Source organism: Zerene cesonia, chromosome 12, assembly GCF_012273895.1.
Source record: "Zerene cesonia ecotype Mississippi chromosome 12, Zerene_cesonia_1.1, whole genome shotgun sequence".
NCBI classification, from domain to species: Eukaryota; Metazoa; Arthropoda; class Insecta; order Lepidoptera; family Pieridae; genus Zerene; species Zerene cesonia.
The window spans coordinates 6,614,961-6,632,316 of NC_052113.1; the positions used below are offsets into that span (position 1 = coordinate 6,614,961).

Genomic DNA, 17,356 nt, shown 5'->3' on the forward strand with positions numbered 1-17,356 from the left:
TTATTCTGTCCCTTCCCAGTCCATTTCTTCATTCCAGTCATCAATCCTTTTCTTATCCTTTACCGTTTAAAAGCGGGCAGCGAAAACATGTTCATGGGCGGTGGTGATCGCTTACCATCAGGCGTACTACCAGCTCAGTTGCCCTATATGACATAAATCAAAAATTCATACAATTTTAAAGTCGTTCCACTTCTTGTATAATTAAATTGGCTTAATCTTAATAAATTGTATAATGAAATTATAATCGATAATTATTTATGAGATTCTTATAATAACGATAGCTTTTTTCAGAACCATCGGTATTCGAGCAGATATATCCTAAATCATGGTGCAGTTACAAACAAGCAAGGTTTTAGAAATTTTGAAAGAATAGAAAAAATTTGATCACGAGGCAGGATTCGAACCTGCGTATCTTGCCTAACCGTAGCAACGCCTAGCCTCTCGGCCACCCGTGATCCTGCCACAGTAATCGAATTTCTTCTATTCTTTCGGTTTCATGTGCCTAAGGGAGCTACGCTATGCTACGGTTAGGCAAGATACGCAGGTTCGAATCCTGCCTCGTGATCAAATTTTTTCTATTCTTTCAAAATTTCTAATTTATAAAGCATTTCAATGCTATAAAACTAAAAATTAAAAGCAAGGTTTTGTTCAAAATGTATCTTATTGGAATTTGCCTTATTGGTCTGGCTTAGTTTATGTCTGGTCATCTTTAAAAAAAAATCTTAAGTGTGTCTTATCATTTAATTCAATCTCTTAAGCTTATTAGATATTAACACATACATCTTAAAACAGCTCTAACTAGCAACATTTTCATAAATATCTCTTAAAAATTTATTATTCCATAACGTACATAATTTGATGTATCTATTATACATTTAAACTAACACATGTCAACATCGATTTTATTCTAATTATAAAGTTATTTCTAAATAAGCGTTTGTGTACATTTATATGACTAGTAAATTTCTTACTTGTTATTGGCGTAAGATTAAAACATAATAATTATAGTTAAAACATTGTTTGTTCATACATTTATGCACATACTATTAGAATAATGCATTGATTTGGCTCTTTTATGATAAATAACTCTTTTTCGCTTATTCGTTTATACAATAAAAAGTGTTAATAAATGAAAAATATATTCTCATTTTTGGCATTGTAATTTAGTAATTCTTAGTAAACAATAAATCGTGATTTATTTATGAATTCTAGGTCAAAGCGCTTTTAGCTTCCCTAACGAATCTATATTTTACATATTCAAGACTTAGGTACTCGTAAATATTTCAGAAATCTCTATAACGTATCTAATTTAAAGTAATTTATTAAACTTATCAACATCGATTATAATAATAATTGCTTTTGAAGCAAATCTGGCCTACGAATGAAAACAATATGCCTCTAACTTACATCAATTGATTAACGTATTCAGGAATGTTACATGTATTAGATAAAGCATTATACTCAGATGTAATGGACAAGTGTTTTAAAAATATTAAATGGTAGTAGATAATACAAATGAAAATGCATTGTTTCTTTCCAATATTTTGGACGGCGGCTATGACAGAAAAGCGTAGACTCTTATATAGTACAAATAAACTATGAGACTAGATCAACATTGCATACAATATATCCATAAATTATGTATTTTTTTATTTTAATATATAACTGTAATCCACAGATTAACAAATAAAATATAGGTATTCAACAGTTTCTTAATCCTTTCTAACTCTATGGAATAGTCTGAGTTAACAATACGCACAATAATAATACTTCAGTAAAGCTAACGATATGGAGGAACCCTGTAAGATAAATCATTACACCTATATAGAATAGTAAAGAGATAGGAAACATCTTTGGTCACAGTTTGGTCGGGGAGAAAATACAAAGCATATTAAAAATTAATCTTACAGATAATATTGTGAACTGGCCTCAACTTATGCACATTTTATTGTCTTTAATTATGCGCATTTTTTATTATTCCTAGATTTAGTTACCCGTCTTATAAAATGTCATGATTTTTATTATGAGCGCGCTGCGGCCATGATAATAGCAATTGTTCATCAGCAGAACTTTCTAGTTTTACATTTTCAGATAGTGCAGGAGAATATGACATGGTCCCAAGAAGAGCTCCACTAGAGCGTGAGTGCTGTCTACAAAGTGGACGACGAGAAGGGGACTCGCATTCGTCAGACATTGCACGGGTTACAGTGATCCTTGGGGATTGACGTCGACGACGATCTCTATTCATGCCTTCTTCAAGTCCCAGTGCTCGACCAAGTACAACATGTGGAGGTGCGCGTATTAAGGGAATAGCTGATGTTCGATTTCTTGGTGCTTCCTCATCCTGCTGATCCTGGAGCATGTTACACGAAGCAGCTCTTGGTGCCGGACGCTCACTTCCTCGGGCACCCATAGCAGCTGCATCTGATAGTCTCCGAGTTGTCGGTGGCCTTATACAACCGGAACCAGCTGATAAGGAAGGGCGTCTAGAACCACATGCACTTGGTGTTCGGGCCTGAATTTCCTGCGTCACCTCGCTTTTGGTCATCCGTTTTCTTCGATAGTTCCGCAAAGAATCCTTTAAAGCGCGACTTCGAATTCCATACAAAATACCATTAACAGGGGGAGCTGCTGCTAAAAGAGCTACCGATAACGCAGCCAGAAGTCTAGGTGGAACTGCAACAGCCGGCCATATTAATATACAATAATATGGAAAATACAGTATAGCTAGCGATCCTAGCGGTTGAAGAACTGCTGAAAGAGCTCTTCGTCTTGGAGGTGGAGGTGGTGAGAATGGATTACGTTGGTGTGTAACAGTCACTTGGGCTGATAATGTCACTTCGTATATAGCTGCAGCTATTCGGTGCCTGTGATAACGAGCGATGCGTAAAATTTTCAAACTACATGCAAGTACCAGGGCGGTTGGCAGAAGTAAAGTCAACAAGGCGTATACTAAGCAAAATCCAAGTGCAGATGGTCCAGCACCGCAATCAGGAGCGCACCCTCCCAATCCAGCATTATAGGTCAGGGGAGGCTGAGCAGCAGCGAGAGGCGCCAGAAGAGCAGCAGTTGCAACCCATCCACTGACTACACAAATTAGTACCTGCAATAACAGATGAAATGATGTCCGATTCAATTCTTCAACATCTCTTGTTTCTTGAAAAATAATTCAGAAGGAAAATATGTGAAAGTAAACAATAAAATAAAATTTTATGATTGATGATTAACGATGACGAACTAACGTCTCGATTTCTGTTAATATAACCATGTCTCGTCCCAAAAACATTACCTTTTTCGCAGAAACTATAGCGGCGTAATGCAACGGTGCAGCGATAGCAGCTGCCCTATCTGCGTGCAGCCCGCACACAGTCCAGAGCTGCAATGGGTGGAGTGCGTGCAGCATCGCCCCGCAGACACACGCTCCGCTCCCCCCACATAGCGCTGCGCCGCTAGCTAACGCACCCACTGCCCCAAGATGCACCAACAGCACCGATGAAGCTGATGCTGGCTGCAAGAATAACATTTTCATATAATACAGTTTATTTCTGTAGGATTTATAATAAGATGGTGAAGATATTTTCTATCCTGATTGACTCCCATGTTTTGGAATGATATTGAGGCTATTATATCTTCAATATATTAGCTAAGCTAAACTGAAGAGCGTTAGTAAGACATGACTATCGTTTAACCGCTTAGAATTAATTATCTAAAAACTTACGGATTTTTGTCTAACTGTTAATCTGGGCGATAATTTATTTTAAAAAAATGCGAATGATGTACAAAATTAACAGATAATTTTATATAGCCCCAATATTGAAATTACAAAGGTGAACTTTTCTATCAATGTCACTAATAATAATTAAGGATCAATCAAATTTTGTAGATTTTGATTGCTGTATTCCTACGTTAAATCAATACATAACTAAATAATTCAAGCGAAACAGCTAGCAAATACGAAATTACAGTATTACCATTAACAATTTATTTACGTGTCCAAAATAAATCTGGGAATTTACACGGCGCATTAATGAAATCTACTAATTACACACACATAACACAGAATTAAATGATATTGGGATTTCGAAATAAACCGTCCATGTTTATTTCAACAACATTCATGTTATTGACAAGTGAATGCTCTTGTACACTGATTATCGAAATATAATCTAAGCGTTTAACGCTCAGCACTCGTTTAAATGAGGCAGGATTAATATGGAAAACGATTCTTATTTAAATGCAATTTCAATTTAAAAATAGTTCTTCAAAGTCTAACATTAAAGTACTTGTGCAATTAATTAATACACCACCATCTTTTATTGATTTTGCTTTTATAATTTATTTCTAATATAAAGAAACGGAACAAATTTTCTTACATTCTTTGAAATTATTGTAGTCTGAAATTTCCAAATAAATGATATCTTCCCTAAGAAAAATCTCATGTCCAAATTTCAGCCAAGGTGGCTATTTCTAGTGGAGACTAGCCAACAACGATATATATTTTGACATGGTTGAACTTAAATCCGAAATCCCATTTTATGCAACCACATTTAACCGGGAAAATAACTTAACAAATCAATCAATGAATCTCTGGAAGGATTAATGTATTTTATTTATAGATTCATCAAACGTATACCAAATAAGATAAAAATGCCCCACATTCATTTATGAAGTTAAATTCACTTGAAAAAAATTGTTATGTACATGACCCAAATAATTATTAATAAGCATAGGATTGTGTATTAAGCATTAATTTACGTAAGACAAGGTATGCGCTTTAATTAGTAAAAACAGCGAGGGTTACTGAAATAGACGCCGGAATGAGGTTTCATAAAGCCACTAGAATTTATGAAATATTCAGCTCTGTTCAGAAACGTACCTTGCGGGACCTATCATGCTTCAAAAGGGAATAGTTAACTGAATGTTTTACAGACTGACAATAGAATTAACATTGGTTAAAACGTCACTTCTAAGTGGAATTCTGCATATCAAGGACGTAACGAATATACATTGTTCTAGCACAGTATGATAATCTACACAATCGGTCAACGAAAATGTTTAGTCAGGTTAAACGTACGGGGGGCGAGGGGCAAGACGCGAGAGGAACGAGCCCAAGCTACATACGCCATATTGTAAGCAATTCGGGACACTAAGTAAGGGCTACCGCGAGCATCTTTTAATGTCGTTTTCATCAATACTGTATTATTTACTCTATTATCTAATCATTTAATTGTGACAACCGCGACATTGTCGGGCGTTTTTCGATTTTACTATGAAATTTAAGGCGTTGTAAGTGTATTCGCAGCACACGTATATTTATAATGTGGATCTTCTGCCTTGTCTGAATTAGGTCACTTTTATAGGAATGGAAATATGGATAGGTAAGTGAGCGTTTCGGAAATTATGTTATGTTATGAATTAATTATTATTTTTAAATATATATTATTAATTCCTAAGCCTTCCCATGCAGACAATACAAATCTTATTTTCTAAAAGTGACTTAATACATATATTATACTCACCCATTACAATCTGGCAAAATATGAGAGAAGATCTAATTTATATTAAAACCAATGCAGGATATGTGTATACACATCACATGAAAATTTCTACACTCATTTACATAAGTCGTTTTTGATATGTTTGTAATTCGCAGGAGAAGATTTGTTTAATCGAAAATGTTTGAAAAAGTGTACTAAAATGAAAAAAAAAACTATAGCCTAATTATCTTCATTAGTACAGTACACCCACAAGAAATCAGAGCGGGCAGCTAGAAAAAATATCTTTCTCGTCTCTTGCCTCTAACAATGTTTTCATAAAAAATATTATGGATGATAAACAAACTGACTTTACCGTCACTCTTATAAGCATCTTAAAGAAATCGGATATGACAAGTCGTGCAGTTTCCGAAGATCGATTGAACCTTCTCTGTACAGCTTCCGGTAACCTACTTGATGCGTCTTCACGGATTTTAAATAAATACCTACACGTCTTATTTCAAATAATCCTGTTCGATGTGATATCTTGTTCCACTAGTTATATTATATTCTTTATACCGCTATTTATTTCTTGTTTATCCACGTATAGAATTCGAAGGTATTCTTTATCCAGGTCATTAATTGTTTAATTTTCTCTTATGTTTTTTCACAACATGATATACGATTGAGAAACAACATGAAATTTTATTTAAATTATCTTACCGTATCAAAAGCGCATGTAATATCTTGTGCATTATAAATTATAAGTCTAATAATCAAAAGTGTTGCTGTCTATCATGTTTTTAAATACCGCTTAAAATCTAAACAGATAACTTTTTGGTACTAAATAATTTTACGATACGAGTTATCAAAGCCTGTATAATTTAAAAAATCAATATTTGATCTGACTTCAGACTGTCAGTCTTATTTGATTGAAGTTGTGAATATGGTTAAAAGGATATAATTTTGAGAAATAATTTTCCATTTAGTTTAAGACTATGGATTAAGATGTAAATCTCAGTGATAATTACAAAATTATGACTGTGATTGGGTCGATATAGATATCGATTCTTCTCAGTATAAAATTGTGAGTATCTTTATTACGTCGCAGAAAAACAAAGAATTCTCTATTTTCTTTATGAAGCATTTAATAAAATAATATAAACATTCAGTAAATTACTGCTATTAAATAAAAATATTAATTAATCCTATTGAGTAAAATACTGTTATTCTGCTTTACTCTAACCATATTCCACGTTTTTTTTTTATAATTTTACTATTTACAGCACAAGAAAATAAATTATTTGGCGTAAATGACTTATTTTAAACACCATGTGCTGCATATTCACGTGCTGTGGTTGGATGATAGATCTTATTCAAAGGTAAATCTTGACTTCCCTACTTATTACATTACAAATTCGAAAGTAACTCTGTTTGTCTGTCGGTCTCTGCTATACGCCTAAACTACAGAACCGACTCGATTGAAATTTTGAAGAGAATTGATTCGAGACCCAAGAAAGGACAGTTTGTACACCGGAAATCCCATGGCAATTATGCAGGGAACACCCTGCAGTTATGCAATTATGCAGGTAAGGCTTCCCCAGGGACCTATCATTTCCTTTGACTACGCGTCAGAAGCCGTGAAAGAAATATTGTATTGTGAAAAGTGAAAGAAATATTGTAATAAACATTTTAAAGTACTTATTTTAAATTACCCTCACGTCCCAGCCGAAAATAGTAATGTATTTATTCGTACTCTCTACTCACATCGAATAACTTATGAAATAAGAGTAAAAGTAACTTATGATATCGGATATTGTGTTGTCGACGGTTTTTTGTAACGTCATAGAGAAATAAAAGATCTTATAAAACATACATTTATCCTGAAATAAAGAGCTGTGTGTGTGTTCTGCGTACAGTACATATAAATTTGCATTGTTTAAATACTAGCTGCGCCCCGTGGTGCCACTCGCGTAAGTCTGTATCCCGTATGAATATCGGGATAAAAAGTTTTCAGTTGTCCAGCTATCTACGTACCAAATTTCATTGCAATCGGTTCAGTAGTTTTTGCGTGAAAGAGTAACAACATACATAGATCCATACTTACAAACTTTCGCGTTTATAATATTAGTAGGATTACCTCAGAACTTCGACTGGATGAATTGATTTTGATGACTATTTTTCTTTTGTTTGACAGCTAGTGTGATGATTTAAATTTGAATGCGATTTCTTAGTGGCTAATTTTCTCAAAATACCTTGCGGATATAAAAAGTCAATATTTATTATTTAGATTTTTCTCATGTCTTATAAAGATTATGCAATGTAACAAAATATTGCAATAACTTCATATTGATTCACATTGCAATGCAGTATTGTCACGGGAGTCTGTAATAAAATCGGAAGTTGCGATCAAACAGAAGTTACGAGATGAATTTAAACATATTCAACCCGATTTTCTCGAATATGTTTGGAATACAATACCCCTTGCGTTTTACGTTTTCAAAGATCCACTTTATATAAGACTATGTATAATTAATTGTATTGCATTCAGGTGTATTTTGATCTTGTAGATTTAGGAATTTTGTTTTAAGCTTTACCATAATATTACCATAATATCTTTTAATCATTATAATATATGTGTGCAAAAAGAACAGTAAATCACATATTGATCATGGATAATTTCCTTTCTCTAATTTTCTAACTTTATGATACTTTAATAACAGAAAAAGGCTAGATTTTGTTGCGAAACAAAAACAACAAGCTATAATTCTAAATAGACAATACACTTAAGGGATATCTATCAAAATTGTTATTTGTCATAAAAGCCGTAGTATATTGTATGTATAACAATTTATCTAACATTGCCCTTGGGGAAATTAAAAGATATATCGTGTGTATTTTTTTAAGAAACCTTTTGTACAAGAGTAGTTCTAATATCAATAAATCAGGTTGGTCCGTTCTTTCCTCTCGCAATATATTTACTTATGTGCACATACTTATATAAACCATACAAAATCTAGTATTATAATCATATATTACCAAATGTAAAATTTAAACCAAAAGGCTTAAATCTAACGCTATTCAGACGAGGAGTAAATAATCCCCAATATTTTATTGCATGTACAATTTGATCATGGAATAAAGTAATTCTAATTTTAAATTTGAATTTAAGAAGTCGCTTAAAATACGTTAGAGAAAAACATATGCAAAAAAAGAGATACGTCACGCTTATCAATTGGTTTCCCTCAGATTATGGACATTTACAATGTCATGCTGCATCAGCTCGGCAGTGTGCTGCTCTCTGGTCACCGCCTCCATGTCTGGCATCGCTCTTGGCTACAATTACTCGTTGGCTGAGTACGTCGATTTGAAAGGTCATCTATTTCAAGCTTTCTTGCTTTTCGTATGAATTAGAGAGCGTGATTCATTGCGGTATTGTTCGATATTTTTGATAGAGTAGATATATCGAATGTAGGTTGTTTAAATGTATGAAAAATTAATCAACTAGTAGTTCTAAAAAAATAAAAATACTTGTGTTAAATTCTAATTGATATAAAACTAAGTCTCACTAATACGTTACAATTAATTTGTGTAGAGCTTTAAGCAGCTAATTATTATTAAAAAGTACCTCATGTGTATATTTTGTAATTATCTTTAACCACTTATAATTAACTTTTTTTGTCCTCGCTTCAAACTAGCGCTTCTTTAATAATTAAACTTAAAATTATGTGGTGTTCTTATAGGACTCAAACAAACTCAAAATATTACAGTTTTTATTTTATTTGAAGAATTCTTGTCTGTTTGAGAATTCTTGATTATATTTTACGTAAAATTTTATATGTTAAATATGAAGTAAACTACACCGAGTTATATAGATATTGTAATTCATAAAACAGAATAACTTGTTAATAACGTGGATGAAGAATTAACAGCTCAATCTTATTTCAGAGACAAATGTATCCATCTATCTAAAACGAGGTGTTTTTGATGATGAGATCGCCGACGACATAGACTGGCGGAGGAGTGGACGAATGCCAGTAGCGGGACATATCGGGGAACAGAATCGTAAGTAAGCCTAGTTGAAATAAATAACCAATAAGAAAAACAACTAAAAAAATGCGCTTTAATGATAGAATCAACAACATTGAATCACTTGCTCTTATACAAAAGATTCGTAAGGAAATTATTTATCCTTGCGATCCTAATTTTTCTGATTACATTTGTGAGGATAAATAATTCTCATTTCTCATGACATTATTGTATTGTTTACTTATCAAAAATAGGTGATTCTTGATAAATGTACATAGGTCGAACCTATTAAGGTAGGTCAAAATCAAGTGTAAAGAAGTCGCTTACATACAAACATACACGTAAATCGAATAAAAACACGTAAAAAAGGTCTTTTAAATACATGTATGTTAAACTTTATCAGAATTTGAATCCCATCTATTTTTAATTATTTTTATTCAACTAAATATTTTGAAACCTATTTATTTTCGTTCTACGCGGCGGTACTGAGTACAAATAAGGGTATTATACTGAGCTGTAATAAAACAATTGTTTCTTCTTAATGTATTTGCCCCAACATTTAAGTTTTGAAATATTACGTTTCAGTTATTACTGGCGGTTCAGATGATGAAACGACAACCTTAAGATCTGGCAGACGATTAGACGATTCTATATTTCAGTCCAACGACAAAAACAACTTTGAAGGTGCACTAATGAAACTAACCGCGAAACCCCCCGGTGATATTTCTACAAGTGAAATTGTTACTCCCGATCTCCGGGTTGCTGAAGTGAATATCCATTACTATATCTAAACTGTATTACATAGAGGCAAGATATGTCTATGTTTATAATATAAAAATAGCAGTATCTTTCTACATACTATATGTAACAAAAAGGTCTACTGATCAACCCTGATGGAGTTAGGACGATTGTAATATTATTCTAAATAAACATATATGTTCACGAACGGGAACAGACTTTAGTATGAGGGTTGATTGGAATATTATTCCAAAAAAAAACATATATGTGATCAGACTTAAGTAGTACGGGATCAGACTTTACTATGAAGTTTTCAATACAGTGAAACGACTAAATGTACATAAAATAACCTTACAAGCTAGAAAAAGCCCGCAAAGAATTTTGTGAGTTCTTTATCGAATGGTGGAACAAATGGCTAGATAAAAATAAATAAGTCCCAAATGAACCAGGCTGCATTAAATTATAATGGTGGGCCTGACCATAAAATCTCCCATCTAGGTACCTCCAAGTGTATGCTATACAGGATTATATTATTAAGACATTTCGAATCGATCAAGATTAGGTTAGTACGGTATTAAAGCTAATGCTAGATTATTCGATCAATTTGGAGCATGATATAATGCACTTAAATATAATTAATTTATGCATGATATATAAAGCACTCATATTAAATTAATCTATAAATATAATATAATAAATTATAAGTAACCACAATTTTTTTTTTTTAAAAGAGTATACGATATTGATGTTCTATAGTGTAATCACGTTGCAAATTACTAGGCAGATTTTAATAAAATCTTACGTGGTGATATAGACCAATATTAGGTTAAAACTTATAGGCTGCATTTGAAAAAAACTAAATTAGAGGGACGATCCAAACCTAAGATAAAAAAACAAATTCCCGAATATGTAATTAAATGACTCAATCATGAATAGTTATAAAAGTTTCAAAGTAGGTTTTTTGCTAAACTATTTACGAGATATCTCATATTCATCGAAAATTCACGAAAATAAATTTTGTAGCCTAAGCGATTGAAGCCGCAGGAGGAAAGCTAGTAATGAAATAAAATAATGACTATTTACTAAAAGGTAGGTTAATTAATAATTTGTTTCGATATACCTAACCACGGTAAAGCCTGCGTTATTTTAACTACACCTTTGAGCTCACAAAGGCCGATGGATAATATTATCTTAGGCGGGAAAATTAATAGCTATTTTAGGGTAATCACTATAAACAATTCTTTTTTTATTTATTTTTTTTCATTCAAGATAATAAGTCGTTACCCAACACAACCTCTGGATCAAATGAAAGCTATTCAAAGTATCATAAATATGCGAAAAGCAGCTGAAGCACAACGACGTCTACAAGAGAAACCAAAGGTTAATAACTTTATTTCATTTGATTTTTTACTAGCATCGATATATTATAAATGTGAATATAAGTTTGTTATGCTTTCACGCCAAACCTTTACTAATTTGGTTGAAATTAGCTGCAGAAGATAGTTTGACATCCGAGGAGAGACATATGATAGATTGGGTTTGGGATCTGGGAAATCTGACAAAAACGGTAAGTGTGTGGATAAAACGCTGGGGCTTTTCCCTTGACTATCCGAGCGAAGCTGCGGGCGGAAAGCGAAGAAGTTGGAATTTACTGCTTATTTGTATGCGAAAATTCGAACACTTACAAATCTTTGCATAAGTTACCTCATATTTTATAATTCACAACGGTTCCGCTGATATGTCTATTGGTGCTGTGTTTAAATACAAAAAAAAAAATGCAATTTACTCATACGTCTGGATCTTGGATATTGTAAACAGTTCCAGGAATTTTTATATGAATTGATTTACTAACGTTAAAACTTGTCTTTTTTATTAAAATTCTATCATGCTCTTTACATATTCTTTTTTCGATTGATTGCGATCATAATTAACGCAATTGATAAGTGTTTACAAGTGTTTGCGTAAAATCAATTTACGTACCATTAGAATTGTATGTTTTCATATATTTTCAGTTACCGCAAACGACACCAGAAAGCGGTAGGCGCATGCTACCCAGAATATCAGTTGACATTCCACCATTTGACGAACCTTCATCGGTGAACTCCCTACGTCTGGCTGTGCCAGATCAGGCCATTCACCATCCGAGTAACTGGGAAGCATTATTCCGAAAACCAGATGAATACACTCGAGACGAGTTTGGTCCTTACAATGAGATACCGACTCTACCGTCTCCTATCACCCCGAGGCCTGGTCCTGTTAGACCCAGTAGACCTAGTAGACCCAGACTTACATCAACGCAATTTAGACCAACCCTTACAACAGCGTCATCACCAATGTTTCAAAATGCTATGACAGACATACGAAAGGATATTAAGGAGGAAATGGACGCGTTTAACGAAAAGCTACTTCTTGATAAATACGATGAACCAAGGTTAGTGGGATCTACCCCAATCACAGTAAATTAAATTTAAGTAATTGTTAATTCATTGTTAATATCGAGGGCAAAGTAATATTATATTCGATCCGATACCATATTCATTATAGACTTTTATAAAAAATTAATATACATATTTTTTTTTAGTATAAGGGATGATAGCAGAGAAAAAATAAAGAAGGCTGAAAAGCAAAGTGAAGAAGATTACGAAGAGGATATTAAAGGAATACCCATAAGAAAGAAGAGAAATATAAATAAAAATAAGAATAGCGATACCCACAAATTGCTTACAATGAAAACGAATATTCAAGATTTAATGTTAAATTTACGCTCACAAAGCAACACATATCCAGATAAAACAATTTATAAAACGCATGAAAATGTTATGAAGACAATTAGCAATGAAAATAAAAATACGTTTCATTTCAGAGAACTGACGGACGCAACCTTTTTGAAATTAATTATTACAACTACAATGTCCTGAGCTAATCGTGTTTACGTTTTGTTTTGTTTATCTACATTTGTTGTCCTTTTTTGTTTTTCTTTTTAATAAATTTTTTATTCGTAACAAACATAATGTTCTTACATAAACCTTCAAATTATGTATTAAAAACATGTTAACTTGCACATGTTTAATAATATACATCTTGTTTTTCCTCTTAAAGGTTTTTTTATGCCAAATTTAAGCAATAAATGTGCTAAATCGCTAATTTTAGTTAATATTTATTTTAAAGCTTAATTTAGCTTTATTGTACTTTATAGTCAAAGTTTTTATGCGTACGCGTAGATAATACATACATATGTTTTTAGTTTACTGTGTTTCACCTTAGAAAGCTGCGTCTTTAATGAATGACATAGGCCATATGCACCACGGGCGACGCCGGGGCAGACCGCTACTAATCATTTTATTATTGCAGTGCCATAACTCCAAATGATAGTATAATAGCGAAAAAGGATAACTACAAATCTTAAAAATCTCTTGAGTTATCGCCACAGAGAAGTATCGCACCTTTATTAAAATAACTCTTAAGTTTCTGTATCTTTTAAGTAATATTCCTTGCCATAATTACAGTTGCAATAATTAAAAGACCGGTAGCAAACGTTTCCCAGGACGACGGAATGAACATAAATCTGAATCAACATTAAAACTTTGTGGAGGATTGAAAGCCAGCGTAAATAACAATTAAGCATCTTTGTGCTAATCAAATCGTATTAGTGTTCTACTCCGATTTATTCGTTCATTTGGTGCATAAACAGTAGTATATTTGTCATTCGAATGAATAATTACTTGTACAATATTTCGTAGCTTAAACAGTTAACTCGCATATCTTCATATTTTTCCTTGTAATGATAATTTTTTCTTTATTTTGAATAAAATACACAAAATAATTAACAAGAATAGTTTATCACAGATATGTTCAAGCAACAAACTATTGCTATCATCTATAGTCCTAATAACAAGATCGTAAACGAGAGATTGTACATTCAGTTCGACTTTAGCTTTGTGTGAAAGTGTAATTAATATTTTTAAACATATTTTTGTAATTATATTAATCACTGTCCATAATATACAAGGCAACGTCAGGAAATAATTAATTATAGCGAAGTAACGTTAAATTATTAAGCAAGGATTTAGCGTTAACTTTATAGAGCACTTTAATCCAAATAACGGTCCATTACGGATACTGTAAATTAATAAATAAATAATGCAGAGGGTGTCTTAAAATAGTATTATGTAAACACGGGGAGCCGAAATGTCTATAAACGTGTTACAAAGCTGGTGATAATCACAGCTTAGCAGAACAGCGTTATCGCAGTACCGAAGCAAACTGTTTACCTAGCAAATGTTCCGTCGAGGATTATAACGGAACATTTTGTCGTTATTAACGTTTTAGACTTGCTGCCTTGGCAATAAAGTGATAACGTTTTAAATATTTTTGGCATTCTACTCTCAGAGATCATTATTAATCAATTGGTATGGTATACCAATTGATTTTTGACGCGATATGTGTACACTGCATAGAATATTCTTGTAAATTGTTGTATCTGGGAGTTTAACTTGTGAAAGAAAAAATACAAATAGCCAGCACCGTTACGGAAACTGCTTTCCGAGCTTGTGGTACCTAATCTTCTCTAATCCATTGAAATTGACCTCTGCAAAAGTAGATACTTTTTTAAAAATGTTTCGTAATTTACTTTCTATAAAGCTTATATTTTTAGCGATAAAAAATACATTAAAGCTCCATCAAAAGAGCATGTTTGTCACGTTATTTGTAGATGACTTTAATTGCTGTATATTAACTTTTGTAAGAGCAGTGAAAAAGAAGCGCAAACAATGAAGAGGCGTCATAAATAAAAACGTGATCAAAATATAAGGTTTCACAGAACGTTTTAATTAACTTTCCGGTGTTTAATTAATTGACAAGGTAAAATGTCGTAGAAGATAGATGTATTTTTGGATGAATGGATAAGGCAACCTTGGTAATGGCTGAAGCTGGTTTAAAAAAAAATCACCCAAAAGTGCCAGAATGATAACTATAACATACATAACTATGCTTTATTATATAATATCCACATCCTAGCTTGAAAGTATGTGTGATTGTTGAATATTATATAATGTCTACAATTTCTACAATCGTTTCTGATTCGTTAAAAAATATACATCATGAAAAAATAATATCGAAATAAGCTATAATTCGGGTATTAATTTAAAACGCGAAATTGCAATTAAACTATATTTATGATTAAATATCTCTCTCCGTAAGATTGAAATACTGCGCTGACTTTTTAATTAAAATCCACATTCAATTTTAAAGTTGTAGTAATCTAATTTATAATTTCAGTTTTGGTTACTATAATATGTGTTTATTTTACCTAATAGCTATTTTATTAATCATTATTAAAGGTCATTGGAATGGAACTTTTTCGCTCTGTTTATAATAATTTGTTTCGTTATTTTAACCCTATGGTTATGGTTGTTGTATGGTTATGATGTTATAAAAATATGAAGCTAACGTAGCAGCTCTATAACTGCTTCGTTAACTTCATATTAGAAACATATTTGACTCATAATATAAATTCTTGTTCATTCGTGAATTTTACACCAATATAACGCCAAACCATAGCCACATTCATATTCTTCTTTATTGTCCCAATATTTTGTCTAATCTTCGCCATTTTGCGCTCGTTTACCAGGAAAGGGTCAATTAAAGGGATTTTATGCTCACCGAGTATATGGGAACCACCATTAACCGACTAACAAGGATAATGAGGCGCACCAAATGGTTATAACAATAAACTGGAGGGTTTTATTCCAAACTTTAGCAGGTATTTGCTCATGAACAAGTAGCTATGTTTACAACACGAATTCTTATTTAAAGTAAAGACTATATCGATTGCAATAATGCACATTTGTAATGAACTATACCATTTGCCAGAATAGGCTTTTGTCACTTTCTTTTTTTCTCTCTATTCTCTCTTACGGAACTACATTTTTTTAATTTAACTATATCAAACGTTAGATACGTTTGAAAAGCAATCATTTTATACCGATGTATACTTCTACGTTTCTCGTTGAAATACAGCATTATAATCACGATGAGTTTTATAATGCCTATTAAGATATAAGTGGTTATAATATTTCAACGATGGTACAAGATTTCCAACGTGCATGACTTTCAACAAATGACAATGACACTCCACATTCAGCCACTAGGGTTGTTTTTTCGTGTCAAGAGGTCAGACAAAGGCGGTAAAAATGCCCATCGTAGCTTCATTACATACAAAATCTTGATTTACAGGTAGGTTAATACTAATTATTAATAATACCAAGAAAATAGAGACTCAAAGTTCTATAAAAAAATTGCTTCGTATATTTAATCGATCTTACAATAGAAATATTTATGTCAAAGATTTTGATTTCTAATTCAATTGTATTTTTTTATGAATTTAGATAATTCCATTTCATTTTTACATAGATAATTACGTATTTTCCAAAGCCCTATCTAATATATAAAATTCTCGTGTCACAGTTTTCGTTGCCATACTCCTCCGAAACGGCTTGACCGATTTTCATGAAATTTTTTGTGCTTATCCTGTATCTATGAGAATCGGCCAACATCTATTTTTCATACCCCTAAATGACAAGAGTAAGGCAGAACAGCGTTTGCCGGGTGCAGCTAGTAATTTTATAATAATTGACTACAACGATTCATTGTCATGTCATTCGTATCAAACTGAACTTGCTATACAATTTTAATGTCTACTAACTACAACTTGCGTCTAAAACTTAATTATGTAAGAAACCTTTAAGATCTAAACACTAAGAGTAGATCTGCTCTAAATCTAGATTCAAACTGAATATTCAATGCAAAGAAAACTAAACATATTGAATTTGCAACCACTCTGGGGTATTTGAGATTAGATTTACTCGTTCACACGTCTCGACGTCAAAAGGAACATATTCCTTTTAAATTGTTACAGAAAGCTTTTCCACAAAAGAAACTCTAGTTTAACAGTCTTGATGAAATTGGTTGAGTATTTAAGAACCTAAGTTGATGTGACCCAAAGGAATTGTTTGCCTTTCAAAGGGTTTTCACTTAACAAGTCTACCCGCGACTTCGGAATAGTGCACACACGAGCAATTGCTTATTACAGTTTTTTATTCTTCTTAAATTTTGAA

At 32.5% G+C, this 17,356-nt stretch overlaps 1 protein-coding gene across 1 annotated transcript in view; it reads right to left on the reverse strand.

Moving 5' to 3' along the window:
* Positions 1–1,764: 1,764 nt before the first annotated feature.
* LOC119830745 (beta-3 adrenergic receptor-like) overlaps positions 1,765–17,356 on the reverse strand; it is a 58,850-nt gene continuing 43,258 nt past the window's right edge. The window contains exons 3-4 of the mRNA XM_038353870.1: positions 3,290–3,508; positions 1,765–3,103 (exon numbers count right to left, since the gene is read on the reverse strand). Coding sequence (XP_038209798.1) covers positions 2,000–3,103; positions 3,290–3,508 — 1,323 coding nt within the window. The 3' untranslated portion in view covers positions 1,765–1,999. The remainder of the gene's footprint in view (positions 3,104–3,289; positions 3,509–17,356) is intronic.